The sequence below is a fragment of the Lagenorhynchus albirostris genome, chromosome 6 (genome assembly GCF_949774975.1).
Source record: "Lagenorhynchus albirostris chromosome 6, mLagAlb1.1, whole genome shotgun sequence".
In the NCBI taxonomy this organism is placed as follows: domain Eukaryota; kingdom Metazoa; phylum Chordata; class Mammalia; order Artiodactyla; family Delphinidae; genus Lagenorhynchus; species Lagenorhynchus albirostris.
Window position 1 is genome coordinate 16,564,635 of NC_083100.1, and position 22,119 is coordinate 16,586,753.

Genomic DNA, 22,119 nt, shown 5'->3' on the forward strand with positions numbered 1-22,119 from the left:
TCTCACTGGTAAAGGTAAATATGCAGTAAAAATCAGAATAATTTAAAGTTGTAAGGTTAATTACTTGCAAAACTTGTATGAAGATTAAAAGACATGAGTAGTAAAAACAGCTATAACTACAATAGTTTGCTGAGATACACAAGATAAAAAGATGTAAATTGTGACATCAAAAACATAAAACAGGGCTTCCCTGGTGGCGCAGTGGTTGAGAGTCCGCCTGCCGATGCAGGGGACACGGGTTCGTGCCCCGGTCCGGGAAGATCCCACATGCTGCGGGAACGGCTGGGCCCGTGAGCCATGGCCGCTGAGCCTGCGCGTCCGGAGCCTGTGCTCCGCAACGGGAGAGGCCACAACAGTGAGAGACCCGTGTACCGCAAAAAAAAAACCATAAAACATTGGCGGCGAGGGAATAAAAATAGAGAGTTTTATATAAAAAAAAAAATACACCTCCTAATTTACTTCCTCCTTCTATGTTCGGAAGCCTGAGGAGGGGGTGGGCAGGTCAGCCTTGTAATGTCCCTGCCATTTTACCTCTCCTCTGGCTTTGCACAGATTTCATGAATATGTTGATGGAAAATGGCACTCCTGGGCTGCTTGAGGCTGCCCCTTTCTTTTGGTATCTACAAGGGTCTTTTGTTTGTTTGTTTGTTTTTGCGGTACGCGGGCCTCTCACTGTTGTGGCCTCTCCCGTTGCGGAGCACAGGCTCCGGACGCGCAGGCTCAGCGGCCATGGCTCACGGGCCCAGCCGCTCCGCGGCATGTGGGATCTTCACGGACCGGGGCACGAACCCGTGTCCCCTGCATCGGCAGGTGTACTCTCAACCACTGCGCCACCAGGGAAGCCCTCTACAAGGGTTTTTGATTAACTCTCTTAAGTTTAAAGTTGGGACAAAAGCTTCCCTGCTCGATGCATTTTTTCTTCTTTGAAGGAAAGAAATTCAAATCAGTATTAGAGATCTAAAGTGGTTTAAAATATATACTTGTAATTTTAGATAATGCTTCTAGGAGCTCTGATAAGATACAATCTCCCGGGCTGGCAGGACCCTATCACACCCTTGGGACCTAGGCACGCATTTCCCTGACATAAAATGCTATTTTCATAGTCCCTGACCTAACACTCTTATATTTCCTTTAAAAGGAGAGGGGAGGGGGAGTTTTGGAGGGGACTACATCTTTCATACAAATGTTTGGTTTCAGGATGTTTAAACCTGTTTAGCTTCTTTGATGAAGCAATGGATTTTGAGAGCAAGTGGAATCCAATTTAAGTAGATTTACTGATATAAAATGTACTATGACTTATAATTAACTCTCACCAGCTATCATCATATAACTTCATCCATGCTGGGAGAGGCATGTGAGGTAGTGAGCTAGATGGGGCAGACACACTCCTCCTGTATTTGCTAGGAGGGTCGTGGGTAAATGACTTGCCCTCCTGCCTCCATGTTCTCATCTGTACAATGGGACTGAACATGTGTCTGTCTGCCTGATTGTTTTCATAGGGTTGTTGAGAAGATGCCATGAAATGTTATATGGGAAGGCTCTTTTAAAAGTTAAATACAAAGTAAAAATGCAAGCTATTATTTGGGACTGAATGACTCGCACTTTGAAGTGAACTCTAGTAACTGAGGTCTCTGTTTACTGAGCTGGTTCCTGCTTTGCAAACAGTTAGGGGAAGAGATGATATATGTGATGAGAGCACTTTGAAAAGTTAAATGCAATGTAAAAATGCCAAGTATTATTATTTGCAAGGGAATTATACACACAGAGGAACATCTGTAGGCTCTGAGGTCTGACTGCAGAGCTGGTTCCTGCGTTGCTGACAATTAGGAGAGGAATGTGGGTGAAGGGCTGGGACACGTGACTGTGACTGGGCTGCTCTCTGGTGGCACTGCGTGGCCCTCTCTCTTTTCCATGACCATCCTGCCCTTCTTGACTTGTTCAAAGTGCAGGGGTTCAGGTTATCAGATTCAGACAGGATCACACTGCTGCGACCCCCTGTGGCCACCAGGGACTCTTGTCACCACAGAGCCTGTTTCCTCACATATAAGAGTCTTGACGGACCTCATCTTTAAAGCTCTAAGAAAATTACAAGATGATTATAAAGTGCAATATAAACTTGACATTTTTGACAGAAACATACATGTACATATTTTATTCACTAATATGGTCTCATCTTCCAACTTTACAGAGTTCTAATATGGACTGAGTTGATTTTCCAATTTAACATACATACACATAGACACATATATATGTGTCTATGTATAATGTATCAAGATGACTGATTCAAGAATTATATATATTCAAGCTTTCTTTTTCCCAAGACTTTTTATAACCAAGCCTGATCTCACTCCTATGGGACACTGAGAGCAGAAGGCCAACTGTAGGACCATACACTGTTTTTTGGAGAAAAGAATTAGGCGACAAATGGAAACTTGTTTTTTGTTTTGTTTTTATTTGGTTGCATGGGGTCTTGATTGCGGGATCTTCGTTGTGGCCCGTGGGGGGTCAGTAGTTGCAGCACGCGGGCTCTAGAGCACACAGGTTTAGTTGCCCCACGGCATGTGGGATCTTAGTTCCCTGACCAGGGATCGAACCCAAGTCCCCTGCATTGGAAGGCAGATTCTTAACCACTGGGCCGCCAGGGAAGTCCCGGATCCTTATTTTTACTGCTGCAAGTTTTCTACAAACTCTGTTTACCTTTTAAATTGTCGTTAATCATTTAGGAATTTGTATTCAGCAGCTGAAGCCAATAACCACAAAACTATTGTTTTAAGAATATCATATAATAGGATAATGAGTTTTGTGGTGAAAGCAACAGGGCTTACTATTACCTATCACATACTGACTACGATTGCCTTTGATGTATGCAGAATTCACCTAGGGAAACTTATTTTAATTCAGAATATGTGTGTGGGGAAATTAGCCAGTAAACTTCTAATCTATTTTCAATACAATAAATTTCTCCTGGGGATTTAAAATTATAATTGTATTATAAAATATTTGCTGTATCACCTCAGTTTAATACTGTGGTTACGAGCAGAGACTCTGGACTCTGCGGTGACAAGTTACTTACCCTGTTATTTCACCTCCCATAAACCTTAGTTTTCTCATCTGTGAAATGTGCATTACATATCTGCCTGACTTATATTATGGTAGTAAAGAACTTGTGGCTTACAGATTTTGAAAATATTGTTTTTTATCTTTTAATAGACGGAGTAAATACAGTAAAGCGAAACAAGAAGCAGACGAAGAGAAACATTTGAACCAAGGTACAGAAAACTGGATTGAAAATAATTTTATTTTTAGAGCATGTCTCGTGTTTTCGGTTTAGAAATGTCTAAATAATATTCACATGGCTATTAATATTATATTCCTTTCATGAAATTGTCCAAATAATGTACTTCAGGGTTTCAAACTGAAATAGGTGATTGGTATTTTTTTTTAAGTGAAATTAAAGATGGAGGTTGGGTAATTTCCTTAGATGCTTCTTTTTCCTTATCTTATCCTCCAACCTGAAAAAGTATTGGTCTAGCTGGCTCATTTTTGTAGCTGGGCGGCAAGATTTAGAAGGTCACAATTTTTCTCTTATTATAAGGTAAACATTTTGGAGACAATAGAATAAGAAATAGAACACACCACAGAATATGTGCTGTGGAATTCAGGACTATCAATATTTCTTTAGTGGATTTTCGTTATTTTGATATTCCAAGTGGAGTCAAAGACTGAATTCAAAGAATCGGCTCTGAATGACTTGAGCAAGATAGAAAACTCTGGAATGGACAGTGGTTGGTGTCTCTCCAGGAGTTCTGTCCACGAGAACTTTCTGAGGTGATGGCAGTGGTCTTTATCTGCACCATCTAATGCATTAGCCAAGGGGCCACAAGCACCACTGAATACTTGAAAAGTAGTGAGAATGAGGAAGTGAATTTTAAATTTTATTTAATTTTAACTGATTTATATCTAAATAACACCGAGTGGTTAATAGCTACCTTATTAGTACAGGGAGGTAGAAGGGCTGGAAGAATAATCCTGAGAAAGGTTTTCTTGGCTAGAGCATGTGAAGTGATGAAGGGTCATGGAGTGTCTGATAGATAATTTTCCATTTGTTCATCTTGTTTCCTTTCTAAAACCACACTTTCTCATTTGCATGTGGTATATATTTTTAAAAACAAAAATGATGCATTTTTTTGAGATGAGGACAAAACTGACAGTCTTGGAAAATCAAAGGGTTTGAGCCAACCGGTATCCTACACCTCTCAGTGCCCCAAAGCCCCAAGAGCTCGAGCAGGGAGAGGCGGGGTGTAAATGCCAGTGGCAAGTTCCCAGTAATCTCTATTTTTTTTTTTTTTTTTTTTTTTTTGCGTTACACGGGCCTCTCACTGTTGTGGCCTCTCCCGTTGCGGAGCACAGGCTCCGGACGCGCAGGCTCAGCGGCCATGGCTCACGGGCCCAGCCGCTCCGCGGCATGTGGGATCTTCCCAGACCGGGGCACAAACCCGTGTCCCCTGCATCAGCAGGCAGACTCTAAACCACTGCGCCACCAGGGAAGCCCCCCAGTAATCTCTAATGCATCTTGTCCTGGACATCTCTGGCTGCCCCAGAGCTCACATTCCAAATTCAGTTTACCAGTGACTATGGGGTGTGGCCGAATTACCCTTCTTAGTATTTAAACCATTGATTCGCCGAAGCTTCCAGGTGAAATTCAATGTCTTTTCTTACAGCACTTTCTTTCCAAAACAGAATAAAAGTGGAACTCCAATACAGAGTTTGTATTTTCAAATCAAATAGCAGATACTATCCCTCTCGTCCACTTAACCTAGGTTTAATCTTAGTTTGTTAATTGTTGTCAATTGTTGGTCCAGATATGAGGCAAAAGATGATATCTTGTATCACAGGTCATTTGAGAAAGTTTCTATCATCTTCCCTAAGGGAAGAAAGCTGGAGATGGTGGGTAGGATGTGAGCAACTGATTGGGACAACAATATTTATTTAATTTTAAATTGTGTTTAGTTTTTTTTCATTGTTGAATTTTATTTTATTTATTTTTTTATACAGCAGGTTCTTATTAGTTATCCATTTTATACATATTAGTGTATACATGTCAATCCCAATCTCCCAATTCATCCCACCACCACCACCCCCACTCCCCTCACCACTTTCCCCCCTTGGTGTCCATACGTTTGTTCTCTACAACCATGTCTCAATTTCTGCCCTGCAAACCAGTTCATCTGTACCATTTTTCTAGGTTCCACCTATATGTGTTAATATGCGATATTTGTTTTTCTCTTTCTGACTTACTTCACTCTGTATGACAGTCTCTAGATTCATCCACGTCTCTGCAAATGACCCATTTTCGTTCCTTTTTATGGCTGAGTAATATTCCATTGTATATATGTACCATATCTTCTTTACCCATTCATCTGTCGATGGGCATTTAGGTTGCTTCCATTACCTGGTTATTGTAAATAGTGCTGCAATGAACACTGGGGTGCATGTGTCTTTTTGAATTATGGTTTTCTCAGGGTATATGCCCAGTGGTGGGATTGCTGGGTCCTATGGTAATTCTATTTTTAGTTTTTTAAGGAACCTCCATAGTGTTCTCCACAGTGGCTTTATCAATTTACTTTCCCACCAACAGTGCAAGAGGGTTCCCTTTTCTCCACACCCTCTCCAGCATTTGGGACAGCAATATTTAGATAACACATTCCAAATTTCCTTATAGAGACTCTCTTTTCTTCCACGGGATAGGTTGTTTTTAAAATTTCATCCCTGAAGTGTGAAGACATTCCAGGAACTCAGTAGAGCTACAGCCTCTTAAGTAGCAAACGATTCTTATTTACCCACTAACGAAACCTGGAGCAAGAATTTAAACATTTTCTTATGTCTACGCTAAGTATTTTTCTCATGCTAAGAAAATTTTTTCTGTGCTGAATATTTTTAGACGCAGAGAACTTCAGTGTATTAGTGGTTCCTGAGAAGTGTTCCGTCAACCTTTTGCATGTTTATTACTCAGGTGTTAGAACTTACGTGGATCCCTTTACGTACGAAGATCCCAACCAAGCAGTTCGAGAATTTGCCAAAGAAATCGACGCATCCTGCATTAAGATTGAAAAAGTCATAGGAGTTGGTAAGTGTCTGCGTCTATAAGCCTGTTTTCTTTGTGGATATTAAATATATGTATGTGGATTATATAAATGCATTAGAATGTATTGTATGTGCCTGTATATGTAAATATCTGTGTACCTGAAATTTCCTTGATCTACATAAAACACCAGCACAGTGCCTACTGTATAATAAGCACTCAACAAATGTTAGCTATTGGCTGTTATTCCTTCTCCTTGAACGTGTTTCTGGTTCAGAGTCAGTTCTTTTTCTCTCCCAAAGGTGAATTTGGTGAAGTATGCAGTGGGCGTCTCAAAGTGCCTGGCAAAAGAGAAATCTACGTGGCTATCAAGACATTGAAAGCTGGTTATACAGACAAACAGAGGAGGGACTTCCTGAGTGAGGCCAGCATCATGGGACAGTTTGACCACCCAAATATCATTCACTTGGAAGGCGTTGTCACCAAATGTATGTGCGTCGCTCCCTTTACAAAGCCAAGTTAGAAGTTACTGGCAAATTAAACACACATTTTCTTTCCAGGGAAATGACAGATGGAGCAGACCCACTGATTGCTAATAGGAGGAAATCAGTGCAGGACAAGTCATTAATCTTGTAGTCATTTCGAAATGGGTGTATGGTGTAGGCTGATACCCTATTTCCAAGGCAGCTTGTGTGAGATTTTAGCGAAATTAATATTGCAGATTTTTGGTATGTCTTGCCATCCTTCAAATCTTTGCTAGACCAAACTGATTGTCACAGGATAGGCGCAAGCAGATGGTAAGCAAAATACATTTTAAGTACTTTTCATATAAAACACAACAAAACCTCACCACACCTTATGTTCGAAGCTTGGGTTCCAGATGCAGGGAGTGCACCTTGGTCATCTGTTATATTGGGGGATTTGCTTGTCTGCTCTGCCTGATTTATGGAGCTGCAGTTGCAGTTCAGCACCTATTTCCAGGAACACCTGGTTGCACCTTCCTTTTTTAGTCCATTAGCATTCGCTCAGCCTGTGAACCACGCTTCAGTTAAAATACGACACAGCTCAAAAGATGCATTTTGCGAAGCAGACCCTGAATACACCTGTAAGACTGGCTAAGACCAACTTGTACAGCACCACATGGACAGGGCAGCTGAAATGGTTACTATTGAAGGTGGCTCTGTTCCGGAAGCCTTAGTACCTATTATAGTTACTACAAGTCAAGGATCTTGTAAGCCTGGGGTTGTGTCTCCAGGACAGCCAAAGTGCCATTTAATTTGATACCAGGTGCCTGGGAAAAGCGTCCTCCATCAACCGGTGCAGAGTGGCTGCCGCAGTGGGTGAAATGCAGGTGTAAACGTTGGATGTTAGGTCTGGGGCAAAGGGGGCAGTAAGACACAAGGGTACACAATCTTTAGGCAGGGAAAATTTGGAAATTACTAAAAAGTGAGAGCAGATATACACTAATTTAGAGGTCCTCAAACGTAAACATACATCAGAATTCTGGAAAACTCATTAAAAAAACACTTTCCTGGGCCTCATCTTCAGAGGTTTGATTTAGTGAGTGGGAGCCCATGAGTTCCCATTTCTGAAGAGCTCAAGGTCAATCAAGCTATAGTCCCTGGAACCACACTTTGAGCACCTTTGGCCTAGTGACCAAAGATTTACACATCATCTACTGCTAGTAAATTATGAGGGCCTTGACTAGTTGCTCAAGTTCTCAGTTTCCTCATCTGTAAAATAGAGATAAAAATGGAATGGAATATTTAACATGTTTGACATAATGCTTATTTAGCAAATTAAAAAAAAAAACTAAGTGTTAACTGGCATTATTATGTCTTAAAAAGTACATCTTTTCCCATCTTTGGAATCCTTCAAAAAAGGAACCTTGATGCTGAGGGTATATAAGTTTTCACCAAAGGTGAAGTCTATAATTAACATAGAATAGCTCTATTTGCTTTTTAAGATGAGTTTTACAGACGGAATATTTTTCCTGTGGCCTGTGGAGCTGCCCAGAGCCCTTCACTACTTTAATTAAAAGATAACATTCCCTTTAAATACTTCTGCAGGTCCATTTTCTCAAAAGGAGGCTCTGTTCAACTTGGGGTGTTTTTCCTGGGGCAGACAGTGATTTTTGTAGCACCTCTGCAGAAGAGGGAAGAAACGGGATCTTTGTGACCTCTAAAACCCATGGCTATTACAGCTGTAACTGTTACAAACGACTGGATGCATTTGCATAATGCACTTGTCACTGAATTAAAATGGTTTACAATTTCCACCAGAGGAGCCATCCCCTTCCCCCCACCTTTCCGCTCCCCATTGCCTCCCTGCCTGTTCCGGGAAAGGGTCTGTCTCTACCCTGGAGCCCAACCTGGACCCATTTCATAAGCCCCTCTGTGCTTACGGAGACATTCATCTTTATTTCTCTTGTAGAGCTCATAAATATTCTGACAAATGGATACTTTTCATAAACAAAAAAATGGAGAATAATTGTGAAGATAGTGCCAACAGTCAGACTAGGGAGGGGTGAGGGTGAAAGAGTGGGAGAGTGTGAATTCATGACTGGACTTCCTTGAGTAACTTTGTAAATGGACAGGGAGACTATAAATTCTTGCCAGTACCCCGCGGATCTTCTCCTTGCTTCCCCACATTTCCAGAGGGATCTGGTGAAATGGAAGTAGGTGTTAATGCACCATCAGGGGAGTCACCCCTTCTCGTGAGTTGACAAAGTATCATTTGATTGAGGCAGGTTAATTAAAAATCATTTAGATGCATTTGTTCTATGTGGTCACAGATGCAGAGGGTAAATGAGTCTGAGGACTAAAGGCTTCCTAATAATATTGATGGAGGATGGAAAGGTGTACGGGGACCACTCCCTCCAGCCAAGGGGAAAGAGATTAGAAGTGGTTTTGACTCATCCTTTGGTCTACACCGAGATTCCTGCTTTTTCTGCCTGCTTTCATTCATCACTTGAAAATTAAATGTTCGTGGTGGTGTTTTCTAATCCAACATTTTTGCCTCGGAAAGATTTCTTAGGCACGGTACCAAATGTTCAATCGAAGAACAAATTGATAAATGGGGCTTCATTGAAATTAAAAACGTCTGCTCTTCTAAAATTTTGCCTCTGAAATGAAGACATTTCTCCTTTCCCCACACCAGTACAGAGTCTCATCTGATAGGGACTCTGGGCGGGAAATGTACTCGTTTAGAATAATTCTGGGGGCTTTCCGGCAGTGGCACGGCCCAGCCCATTTTCCCTGACTGGATGTCTATGTCCAAACAGTCCACAAGGACAGCAATGAATGTTTTTGATTTTTCAAACTAACATTTTATTTTCCTCACAGGAACTCTTCTGTTCTCTTGGCTTTACCCCTTGCCTTAGTAAAATATCGAAGATTTACACCCCACTGCCACAAATACCCTTTAGAAAGAAGGAATTTCAGACCTTGAGTGCATTGCCAGGGATTAAGAAACTAAAGAATGATCCTTATTTCCTAAGGTCCTCGGAAAGAAAACCAAAGTGAAATGAAAGTGTTTCCCACTTCTCTCAAACCTTAAAATCATTCTGATTTCTTTGCTTAGAAAAGGGAGAAGGGCACACAAAGGTTCTAGTCCTGAATTAAAATTGCTGCCTAGGATGAAATCACTTATTGACCCTTTTCTGTGATTTTGTTGTTGCTGCTGCTGAGGTTGGCAGCTTAAGGAAGCAAATAGACTGAGTTTATTTATAGGTAGGAAAAGGGAAAAGAAAGGATATAGCCCCTGGCCTGAGTGAGGCAGGGGGAAAAGCTAAGATGGTACATGCTTGAACTTTAAGATGAGTCTGGGTAATGAAGTATCCAACGTAGCTCCCAGAAGCTTGGGTTCCTCTAAATAGGTAAGAAAAAAAAAAGTTTCTCTGTTCATTGATTCCTTTAGCATTGTACAAGTGGCTCTTCTGGGGACAGAATTAATTAATTATCTTAAAGATTTTTTTCTCCTTTAAACGGGCCATTTATCTCCTTCTCCATTTGCTTGAGAGAGCATATACCCATCCACGTGCTCCCTGGATACCAGAGGCCACTTTATTAAAGACCTTGTCAACAAGCCACCCAAAGGGTTAACCTTCCAGATGGAATTTAAACCTACTCGTCCTTTTAATATTTCATTCCTAGCTCCCCACAGCTGAGGCATAAGCTTGGCTTGTTTTAATTAAATTAGATCGCACAAGACAGGTGTCCTGGCAGGAAAATTGCGCACAGCCCATTTTTATCTCATTAACTGCAGTGCTCATCAAGGGTTTTGTGTTTTTCTTTCTGGAAACTCTAGGTAAACCAGTAATGATCATAACAGAGTACATGGAGAATGGCTCCTTGGATGCATTCCTCAGGGTATGTGACTGCTTTATATTAAACCCAAGAATGTTGGTATTTAGAAAACTCTAACAGACTTCGAGTATTTGTTCTGTTTGGTTGTATTCATGGACTTTTTTCTAATGAGGCAAGGGAAGAAGAGGAGAAATAGAGAATGATGTGATTTTTAAAGGCTCTTCAATAATCCACGTACAAGGAGGGTAGTATTTGATTTATTCTTGTATCGTGGGGCTGTTTGAGCCATAGATTCATTACAGCTGGATAATTTCCATCTATTACAGGAAGCAAACCCAGCTCCTAGGATATACTCTACTCATGAATTAGTGACTTTGGTCAAAAAGGCCCGGAAATCATATTGAGTTTCACTGCACACCGGATACAGATATCAAAAAAGATCCAAGTAATAAATGCCTGGTGAAAATTAATTTGGCCTAATGCTAATGAGATTGTACCTTATTTCTTTCCTCTGCAGAAGAATGATGGCAGATTTACGGTCATTCAGCTGGTGGGCATGCTTCGTGGCATTGGGTCCGGGATGAAGTATTTATCTGATATGAGCTACGTGCATCGAGATCTGGCTGCACGGAACATTCTGGTCAATAGCAACTTGGTCTGCAAAGTGTCTGATTTTGGCATGTCCCGAGTGCTAGAGGATGATCCAGAAGCAGCTTATACCACCAGGGTAAGAAAGGTTTGTGACCTCTGGGCTTTGACTCTGAGGAAACTGTTCCTCTCACTTTGATGTTTTAAACCCTTTGTGATTTTTACAAGTTTCCTCATCCTTCAGAGCCCCTTCCTAGCCATGCATCCATTTTTAAACCATGTTTCCAAGAGGGATTTTGAAACAGCCTCTAGATGTGTGACCACTTTACAAAGCCACAAGTTAGAGCGTCACTTGTTATTGTATTTTTTCACACTTAATCTACCTTCCTTCCTTCCTTTCTTCTTGTTTGTTTTAGATTTTCTACTTGGTTCCTTTTTATTATTTAAAAAAAATCTTATTTTAAACAGGACAGAACACTATTTCTAGTCGGCTGCCTACCGAACCTGAGAATGTATATACAGGGTTTATAAAACATTTATACTACGCAAGGTTTCCCGGTATCTAATGGCCTGCGTTTTACTACTGGTAGATAAGCCAGGATTAAGGCACGGTTAAGAGTTATCAGTATACAGTTAATGGCTATGCTATCTTAGCCGGACAATCTGAATATAAGATACTAATGGAATAAACACAGAATCATAAAAGTTATTGGCCATTAGGGCTGACACTGTTAAAATCAACATGAAGCAGACCAGCCATTTTCTTCTTTGAATGCTCACCATTTTGCATCTACAATGGTAAGCATTGGGGTTTATTGGTATAGTTCGTTGCGGGGGTGTGTGTGTGTGTGTATGTGTGTGTGTGTTTTCTGGTAGTGTTCAGTTTCTTGGCTGTAGTTTTGATTCTTACGCATACCCTCTTCTGAATTCAAAGTCCATTCATTCAGGAAAGAATACATCCTTGTCCATGCTAAAGACTTTTTATTTTTCCCCAGTAGTTGGAGAAAGGAAAGTAAAAGGAAGCTTCTAGAATGATACATTTGTATAGCCAAAATATTTAAGGAAGGCAGAAGGCAGCACAAGTGTCTTGCTGTATGGAACAAGCATAAATGTAATACAGTGTATTTTCAGAGTAAACTGCAGTGAACCAATGCAATTTGCAGTACAATTTACTGCCCTGTTTAGTAGCTCTAATAAAGCAAACTTTTAAATGATGTCCTCTTGAACACCTTAAGGGTCTGAATTGAAGTTGAATTAATTTCCCCAGATGGAACCCTAAGAAATTTGAAACTCCATTTAAAAATACCTTGCACATAAGCACAATCAAACAAGAGACATTTGAGACCTTTAAACTTTTCTTGGGTAATATTCAATTGCTTTACCATTTTTGCAGGGTTTTTTTAGAAAAGTAAATAATAATCAAAATCTGGCCCTCCTGCCATTAAAGTTAATAATGGCTCTAGCATCTGGTATTATTGACTTCCTCTAAGAGCCTGTTTAGCGTATTATCTTCTAGCTACGTTGGTCATGTTTCTCGTGCTCTATTGGAGTTGGATGACAGTGGGATGGATAGAAATGTTCATATTTAACTTTTTGAGGTCATGATTTCCAAAGCAGTATTAAGTATTGCCTTTGTGCTGCTGGGTGAGAGAATCTGACAAGAAGTCAAAATTACTGTCAGCTGCACATCCATTGATATATACCACGGATAACATGTGTATTTTGTAAAACCTAAAATGTCCTTTCTTCTACAGTATTGCCTTAAGTAGAGCTCAGATAACAGGTAGGCTTTTTAAAAAAATAATTAAACATATTAGTTGCTTACTTCCCTGTGACTAAAGAAAACATATGAGAACTGTCTCAACCTGGAAGATTTTAGTTAGAATAAACAAATATCCTGTTATTGTTTGGACAGCTATCTCAGGAATGCTGTTGCCCTGCTTAGCAAACAGTAACAACATTCAGAAACTAGAATGGCACATCAGTGTACTTGGGAGATAACCTAGAGCTTGGATGTTCACAGGGTGGCAAGATTCCTATCCGGTGGACTGCACCAGAAGCAATTGCCTATCGTAAATTCACATCAGCAAGTGATGTATGGAGTTACGGGATCGTCATGTGGGAAGTGATGTCGTATGGAGAGAGACCCTATTGGGACATGTCCAATCAAGATGTGAGTCTTTATGTTCTGAAAGATATGTCTTTGCATTAATGTATGATGGAGTGAGTGTTGAGCTTGAAATGATACATTAAACTTAAAATTCTTAATACAGATGTGTCTAGTAATCTAGCTAAAACTTATAGTCCTGGATTTCCAGGACCAAAATTACAAAGCCTTAATGGTATAATATGGGAGACAGATGATAGATAGATCGGTGCATAGCTTGATCGAGTAGTGATATGGAACAGTACTTTTACTTTGTTAACTTTCAAACCCATACTGAAATAAAATTAAACCTTGGATTTTAAGAAAATGCAAGGATATCTGAAAAACACAAATCTCACATGAGATGAAACTGACATGAAAGGTTTATTGGAAGAAAATTAGTGAATATTTTAAAGCTGGCAAAATTGTAATTAGAGCTTGCCCCTTGAGGACTCTAAAATAAAGCTTCACTAAATGACCCTTTGTAAATTATACACATCCCTTTAAATGTACCATCTGGACTACTTTGTCAGGGAGTATCCACAATGCCTCCAATTTTAGAAAAGCATTCAATAATGACACTAATAAGATTCCAGAGTAATAGAATTTAATTACAAACATCTCCAGTGAGAAAGGAAAAAAACAAACCTAGACCGGGGAGGGGAATCTTCCTAGAACACTTATTAGCTAATTCTGGGAAGGTGTTAGTTAGTTCTAGAAGGGTTGGAAATCAGAACAACATGAAATGGCCATTTCTTGAACTTCCCTAATTTTTTTATATGAGAGGCAAAATATTATCATAGAGTGTGTTTACGAATGTGTGGTATTCAATTTATCAATAAAAATTGTATTTTTAAAAAAGGTTTTTTTAAAAAATTTTCTCCGATGTGGAATGTTACCTGATCATCTGCCTTATCCTGAAACAGCAGGATGTTGCAAAACCTTGACAATTAAGTGAAAAACCAGGTGCATTCGAGAAATAGGATGTTGCCTTATCAGTAGGAGAATGTTTAGAGCAATGCAGAAGCTGATGCATTCTGTGTCCAGTGGGGCAAAAAGAATTCTCTAACCAGAATAAAAGGAACAGTAGTGTTGACACTGTAGTATCTATAAATTATAAAGGAAGGTTCATAGCAAATAGCAAGAAAGACAGCAGCTAGCATAACTGATAGATAATTACAGGCTGGAGACAGACTATGGGAGTGAACAGTGTGTAATCTATTGTTTGATGTGATTATGCAGACACCATCAGGTACCTTTCTTGTATAGTAACATTTGGTTTTGAGTTAGAGACATTCAGAGGAACAAAGACCAACAACCTAGAAGAAGGAGTGGTGCCTGTATTTACTTATTCGATTATTGGATATTTAAGCTTTTCTTTATTTCAGTTGAGAGTGGTCCCAAATGCTCATAAGAGCAGAATATCTAAAGATGTTGTCAGTTTTCCCACTCTAAATATTTTCAGACCTATAGCTTTGACAGCTTCTATATTATATTAAAATAATTTTGTTGGTTTAAACTTTCAGTTGTCTGCCTTTATCCATGAAAATGCATCTGAAGCCAATTCTCTCCCACAAATAATATTGATCTATCATTCACGTGTATTTGTCTCTGCGTTGGAGTCTGTATAGAACAGGAATCTACAGGAAATGTAACCGGAGAATTACTTTCATGGGTAGAATTCATTTGGCATATGGTGAATGGAGTCAAAGTAACTGTTAAGAAGATGTCAGATTTATCAAGTTTTTTGTTTGTTTTAATCCTCGGCCTTCTCCCCCCGCAAAACATTCAGCAGTAAACTGAGAAAATATGCTTTGTTAACCCACAAGCCATCTTCCAAGCTGGTAGTGGATCGGGAGCTAATGAAAGAATACTAAGAAGTCTGAGGGTTTGTCACAAATTGTGTTAACCTGGCATCAGCCCAACGTTGCTTGCATTCTCATCAATTCGATGTAAAATGTTTTCATCAAGTCCAGAGTCAACACCGTGCACCTGGAAAGAGAAAAGAAAGAGGATCAGACTGACCTAATGTCATTGCCAGAAATAAATAGAATCACGTTCAGTTAGATAGCATATAGAAGTCTACCTTAGAAGGAGAAGTAAATTAATACTAATACAGTAGGAGGTTGGCAAAAAATACATGGGAGAAAAGGGTTCAGAGGGCTTAATAAATCACAAGATGATTGTTAAACTGAAACAGTATCCTGGTTAAAAGAACCACAGTTATACTGGTACATATAAACTGGACCCAACTGAATTGATTATTTTCTCCTGAAGGCCAGTCATTGAGCAGGAATAGACCCGCCTCAGGGGGACTCTGTCATGATCTCTGAGATGGCTGCAGCCAGTGGTGGTCTCACTAGGAGCTGTCATTTTAGTAGGGGGAGAAAAAGGACTGATTTAAAACATTCAGAACTTTTAAAAATCCCCAAAGAAAATCACCTCCAGAATCTCATAGGATACCCGTAAACCCAGCTTATGAGTAGCCAAGAAATTAAGAAGTAATTCCCCTTTCTAAATTTGGCATGAGTCATATCATATTGTGTTATTGGAATTCACACCCTGAAGAAGGGGGATTTAGAGAAAAGCCAATAAGAAATGCTGTAATACCTGTGAAGATAGATTAGAAAAATTAGAATTAGAAGAAAGCCCGTGGAATGATTTATGGCTTATTAGGCAGGAGGCCCGCTCTGGGCGGGAGGCAATTATCACCTATCATTATCACTTCTTTCCTTAGATGTGCAAGGATCGTCTTTAAAATATAAATGCCCCAAGGAAGGTTTTTGTTAATTATTTTAAAATTTTTAAATCTAGTTTTGAGCGCCTTTAACAGGGTCAGTTGACAGCCAACTGAGACCAAGAAAGAGATACAGGATTGGTAAACTGGTGTATTTTGGTCTTCCAAAACTAAAAATGGCTGCGCATCTGGAGGGGTTGAGGAATGTGCTATTTCTGAGAGAGGTAGTGTCTTCTGGATTGGAAGGTCTGGAAGTTGGGCTCTGGTATTGACCCACCAGCTGTCTGAGTAAGAGTACAGAGGCTTAAAGTGATGCAAAGGGACTTCTGTTTTGTAGGCAACTATTAATGCTTCCTAAGGAATGCCTTTAACACTAAGCTAGAGTCTCTTTTGCTAAGAGTGTTTAGCTGATAGAAGAATGAGAGGGTCATCGCCCTGTGGTCTCTGGAGGCCAGGCCAACACCATGTGGTTGATCTGATTAGGTTCTAACCACTTTGGAACATTGATGCTTCTTCACTTTGGAGTTTCAGATGGGCATTGTCTACCATTTGAGAACCCCTCATAGCAACAGCTGGCTTCCCTGTCCTGTGGCCAGCAATACTCGGGTCCAACTCTGGCTTCTGTGAAAGAATTGGAGCCGTTCCCATGCTCAAGCTTGCTGGCAGCTTAATGGACAGGAAACTTGCTGAGCAGGAGGGTGAACCTCTAACAACAGCTTGCTTGGCAGCGTAACATACCATTCTGGGTTTTTGGTTTTGTTTTGTTTTTTCGATAGGTGATTAAGGCCATCGAGGAAGGCTATCGGCTGCCCCCTCCAATGGACTGCCCCATTGCACTCCACCAGCTGATGCTAGACTGTTGGCAGAAGGAGAGAAGCGACAGGCCTAAATTTGGGCAGATTGTCAACATGTTGGACAAACTCATCCGCAATCCCAACAGCTTGAAGAGGACGGGGACCGAGAGCTCCAGGTCAGCCGTGCTTACTTAATACTGATGTATGAAAGAATACATCAGAGATGGCAGGCAAGTGGCGACTCACTTCAATTCCCGCCTTCTAGTCAGAGGCCACTTCACAGCTGTCTGCAGCCTGGGTGGCTTCTTCCTCCTTGAGTATTTATGGTAGTTCTTTTCACCATTTTGAAGACCCTAGTACTTGTCAGGCCTCAAACAGGAGTCAGAAAAACAAATTTAAAACAACAACAACAAAGGAATAGCTCAAGTGCTTATTTTGTGAGGCTGGACCTGAAAACTTAGGAAGATGGATGAAATGTACTTTTGGAAGATGGTCAGGTTACTAGATGCTATATTTTGAAAGGGGAAGGAACATGGAGTTAGGAAAAAATAAGAATTCGAAGACATCTTTAAGTCGACTTAATAAAGTGTGAATTGTAGCAAGAGATTCCTGGGTTTCAGTTCTTAAAGTTCCTCTTTGCTGAGTCTTTCAAGAGGGGAAGGAAACAGGACCAAGATAAAAACTGATCAAGTTACAAAGCAAGCAGATGAATATTTGAGAAGAGTTTTAAAAACTAAAATGATTGAATCACCTGTAAAATAGGTAGTTACTTCATTGAAAAGAGCAAAAAGAAGCATTTCAGTCCAGAAAGAAGATAAAGATACCGCAGGTCTTATAATTAATTCAGTAGGAACTTTTCTACCTGGAAATTGGGCTTTACTGGTATAAGATCCGGGATACCTAGATACCAGTCCCATTGACCATTGTTAGGAGTTAAATGGTTTAAGAAGACAGGCATCATAAGATTAGGTGATTCAGGCCCGCAGGAGGAGAGGCAGCTACTCATCTCCAGATCTGTGCTTCTCAAAGTCTTCTCTTTCATCAAGACCCTGAGTTAAAGGTAGGAAGACATCTTCCCCATAGTATCCAAGCCCTTCCAGTCTTGGCCCAGCACCAGGATGCTCTCCTCCAGTCTTTTTCTTGAAAACTTAGCCTACAGATTGGAGGAGAAGGAATACGCTTACCATTAACATATGTGAGGAAAAGAATTGCGAGTGAACAGCAGAGATACCCTGTGTTCTCTCAGGCTTTCAGATCCTGTACCACTAGCCGCCATACAAAGAGTTAATGACCGTGCTCTCCTGAAATAACACCGGGCTGAATTCACATCTTCCTTCTGCCACTGGTAGCTATGTGACCTAAAATAAAATCCCCCATCATTTCTGGTCTATTTTTGGTTCTTCTCTTCTCCAGGAGGGTGAAAATAGATGGCACTAAGGCCTCTTTTCCAGGTGTAGCTCGTTTCTTTTATTCCAAAACTCCTCCAGCTTTTTATCTCCAGCTACAGATGCCACGTTATTTTGTCTGAAGGTTCTTTGGTACTTGGGGCTTCTCCTGCTGGTATAAACTCTTCAGTTGCTAACATTGTAGAATGTGTGATTTGCACCGAAGTACAGAACAAATTGGGCACACTTTTCTCACTTCTAGATTTTTCTCATTGACGGTACTTAAGAGCTTTGATGCTTCTTACTGCTTGCTGATAATGGAAGGTAGTATAACATGGTATGTGATTCAGCACAAAATTAGGCAAATGTCACAGTGTTCCACAAAGAGCACAAAGACTTCCAGAACAAGCTTGGGAATGACCCTTAGAGTTCCTTCATTCCTGAGTAAGGGTATTTTCATTCTAAGGTCATTTTGACCTTGTCAGGTACCTAGAGCCTCCATGTGGCCCTGTTAATGCTTTGGCTTAAAGTTAGAAGTAAATGCAAACTTTTGGTTTTTGTTCATTCATATTCCTGGTAAACATTCAACACTAATATCTAAAATTCTATGTGGCAGTGTTTGTTATTGGCTCAAAATTGGGAAAAGAATGAAATCTTGATGATTCTTACGTAAAAATCTGCAGTATTTTACTCAGAAAATCGGATTTAATTGAAATAATGGACAAAAAAACAGAGGTCACAAAGACAAGCTGTTATTTGAACACAAAACTGATTGATAAAGCAAGTCTTTGTTAACATATCGATATAAAAAAAGAAGTAATGTGAATCAAGATAATTTAGGTAACAATTAAAATGAAAAATGGATTGGATTAATTCTACTATGTAGAAAGTTAAGCCACTAGAGGGACTTAATTTTGTTTTTACAAGAAAAGGATTTTTTTGGTTGAAAATTCAGTAGTGATGATATAATTCCGATTTAAATGTTCGTATTCAAGCAGCGTAGTCTCAGGGTGAAAATCAGGTCAAAATGTTAAGATCAACCACATTCTATAATTTCTAGGGAAAGGGAGTTCAAGAAAATAGAACTTAACAAGTAGCAAGGTTGCTATACAGGTAATTATAATAAAGGTGGTATAAAATACCCTGTTAATGTCTACCTTATGATTATTATGTAGTTTGAGATGAAGATTACTATAATTCTCTTAATAAATACTTCCCAGAAATACATTATTTATTGTGTATCAATATCATGAGGGATGACAGAATACTTGCCTTGAACTCTAGTCCCTCTTGACAGTGATCTAATGTAAAACACCTGGCCTGAGAAATGCATCAACTAATAAATAAGTTAATAAGAAGTGCTTGGAATTTGTTGAAATGATTCTTTTAGGAGCCCCAGCAAGGGAAAACGAGAAGCACATTCCACAATCCAAACAGTGATCAAAGTGGCCATTCTTCCTGCCAGTCTTGGCACACGTGCTGGTCAGGCTGCATTGATTAAAGAGAGGATTAACTCCCTGCTGTCCCAAGTTTGTTTGAATGCACTGAGCCTGCCTGCAAACCTGGCTGGAAGCATGCTGGACTTGAACTCTCGCTGTTTTCTCTGCTTCCATCAAGTCTGGCAGGTTGCAAGCTCACAGTTTTCCTTACTCATCCTTCACTAGGGTTTCCATAGTTGCTGAACTAAAGTCTGTGATATTCAATGCTGGCAGGGACTGGACCCTTCCTTCAAAGACTGAGCTGGTTTCAGCCACAAGGGCTCCCCCAATCTTTACCACAGGCTAGGATGTTAAAAGACCTGCTCTGATCCTTAATGCATTAAGAGGTCCACATAAAACAAATGTGGGAAGTGAAGTTAAGAACAAATAGGGTGATTGAGACATGCTTTTGCAGCCTTATGAAATTAGGGGCGAAAAATCACATGATGACATTTGACGTTGGTGATTCCATCTACAGCCCATTCTTGGTGCTTCGGTTCCCCTCGCCTGTCTTAGACCATTTGACTTCTGGGTCAGGCTGTCTCTCTAATAATTCTTGTCTGTCTACACTTGCTCGTTCCATTTCCAGACCTAACACTGCCTTGTTGGATCCAAGCTCCCCTGAATTCTCCACCGTGGTATCGGTGGGCGATTGGCTCCAGGCCATTAAAATGGACCGGTATAAGGATAACTTCACTGCTGCTGGTTATACCACACTAGAGGCTGTAGTGCACATGAACCAGGAGTAAGTACTCAGCGATGTAACACAAAAGGGTAAATCTAGATTTCATAGTATTTTGCTTCTTTTGCTTTGAGCTGCATAAGCATCCTACTCATTTTTTAAAAGAAAAGAAAACTGGAATGCCTTTCATTTTGATTGACTGAGTGTAATTTTGCACAGCCTCTATAAAGCACCTACATTGTTGCATTCAGTTGCTTAATTAAACATTTTAATACACCTGCCTTGTTGTGCTGTATTAACTGTGGCTGATTCAAATGCATGTCTGCATGAAGCCCAGAAAAGAGATTCTCAGCCCTCATCACGTTTTCCTCTCCCACTTTTTTCTCCCCCTACTTACAGTGACCTGGCCAGAATTGGCATCACAGCTATCACACACCAGAATAAGATCTTGAGCAGTGTCCAGGCAATGAGAACCCAAATGCAGCAGATACACGGCAGAATGGTTCCAGTCTGAGCCAGTATTGAATAAACTCAAAACTCTTGAAATTAGTTTACCTCATCCATGCACTTTAATTGAAGAACTGCACTTTTTTTACTTCGTCTTCGCCCTCTGAAATTAAAGAAAAAAAAATATCTGCAGTGTTGCTTGGTGTACAGATTGCTGAAACTGTGGGGCTTACAGAAATGACAACCATCATTTGAATTAGACCTGGAACAAATTGTTTCTCAGAAGTCCATCCATCCGTCACCAATTTGTAAAATACATGTACCTATATAAATAGAACACCGCCTCCGGTTTCAATGCCGTATTTGCTGCCAGACACTGAGCTTCTCCAAGACATCCTTGATCTTCTCTCCATTTGGAATTACAACCGTAGTGTTTTGTTTGTGGCATAAATTACAGTCCATCCTTCTTTCACTGGAATGAAGACCATGTCCATTTTTGAAGGACTCAGTTAAACGTTTAAGGCTTGGTTCGTACCGGGGATAAAACCTAGGTGAACGTCACGTGACTCACAGTGTTGCCGCTTGGTGCTCGGGCCACCTGGTGGATTATGCAGACACGTGGGGCTGGAGAGAAAAGGAAAGCGGATTTTAAAATAATAATAATAATAATAAAACCCAAGCACCATACCCCCTACCTGGACAAACGAGGTCTGTTTCTTTGTGCCATATAAGTCTTACCTGGGGACTCTACAGACTTACCGTAACTACCTTATGGATAGTGGATTGTGACAATCTTGTGTAGGGAAGTTTCATACTTTCCTCCTTTAAAGAAGCAAACCCAAATCTACAAGGTAAGGCAAAAGAACCAGCAATGAGTGCTTCTCCAATGAAAGCTTTTTTTTTTGAAACTTTCTTATTTGAAACACTGAGCAGTAAATATCTTTCATGGCTATCAGGTAGTTTGGGTTTTTTTTTTAAGATTTCAGTCCTCTTGACATTGGGAGAGGAGACCCAAAGCAGTATGGCTTCTCTACTGTTCTTCCAGGAAGAAGTGAAATAGGAACTATATGAGGTCAGGATGGCATCTAGACCTCCACTGGCTGTGCTTTCTTTCATACTATGAGGGTCCTCTTGTCCTTTGGTGCCCTTCATTCCTGCCACAGATGCCTACTGAGCATCTCTGGGGTACTGGGTAGTAACCTCTAACCTTGTTGGGTCATGCACGTGCCCCATTCTTTGGAGAATTTGCTTCAGTTAAGGAGTACTGGAGGGTCTTTCCATGAGTTTCATTTTTTTTCCTTCTTTTTTTTTAATTTAACTTTTATTTTATATTGGAGTATAGTTGATGTACAATGTTGTGTTAGTTTCAGGTGTACAGCAAAGTGATTCAGTTATACATATACATATATCCACTGTTTTTCAGATTCTTTTCCCACAGAGGTTATTACAGAATACTGAGTAGAGTTCCCTGTG

General features: G+C 40.2%; 1 protein-coding gene across 1 annotated transcript in view; it reads left to right on the plus strand.

Annotated features, from left to right (window-relative positions):
* EPHA4 (EPH receptor A4) overlaps nt 1–22,119 on the plus strand; it is a 146,479-nt gene that overhangs the window by 117,807 nt on the left and 6,553 nt on the right. The window contains exons 9-17 of the mRNA XM_060151999.1: nt 3,211–3,269; nt 6,014–6,127; nt 6,385–6,570; nt 10,391–10,452; nt 10,907–11,116; nt 13,001–13,150; nt 16,637–16,830; nt 20,107–20,262; nt 20,599–21,497. Of these exons, the coding sequence (XP_060007982.1) occupies nt 3,211–3,269; nt 6,014–6,127; nt 6,385–6,570; nt 10,391–10,452; nt 10,907–11,116; nt 13,001–13,150; nt 16,637–16,830; nt 20,107–20,262; nt 20,599–20,713 (1,246 nt within the window). The 3' untranslated portion in view covers nt 20,714–21,497. The remainder of the gene's footprint in view (nt 1–3,210; nt 3,270–6,013; nt 6,128–6,384; nt 6,571–10,390; nt 10,453–10,906; nt 11,117–13,000; nt 13,151–16,636; nt 16,831–20,106; nt 20,263–20,598; nt 21,498–22,119) is intronic.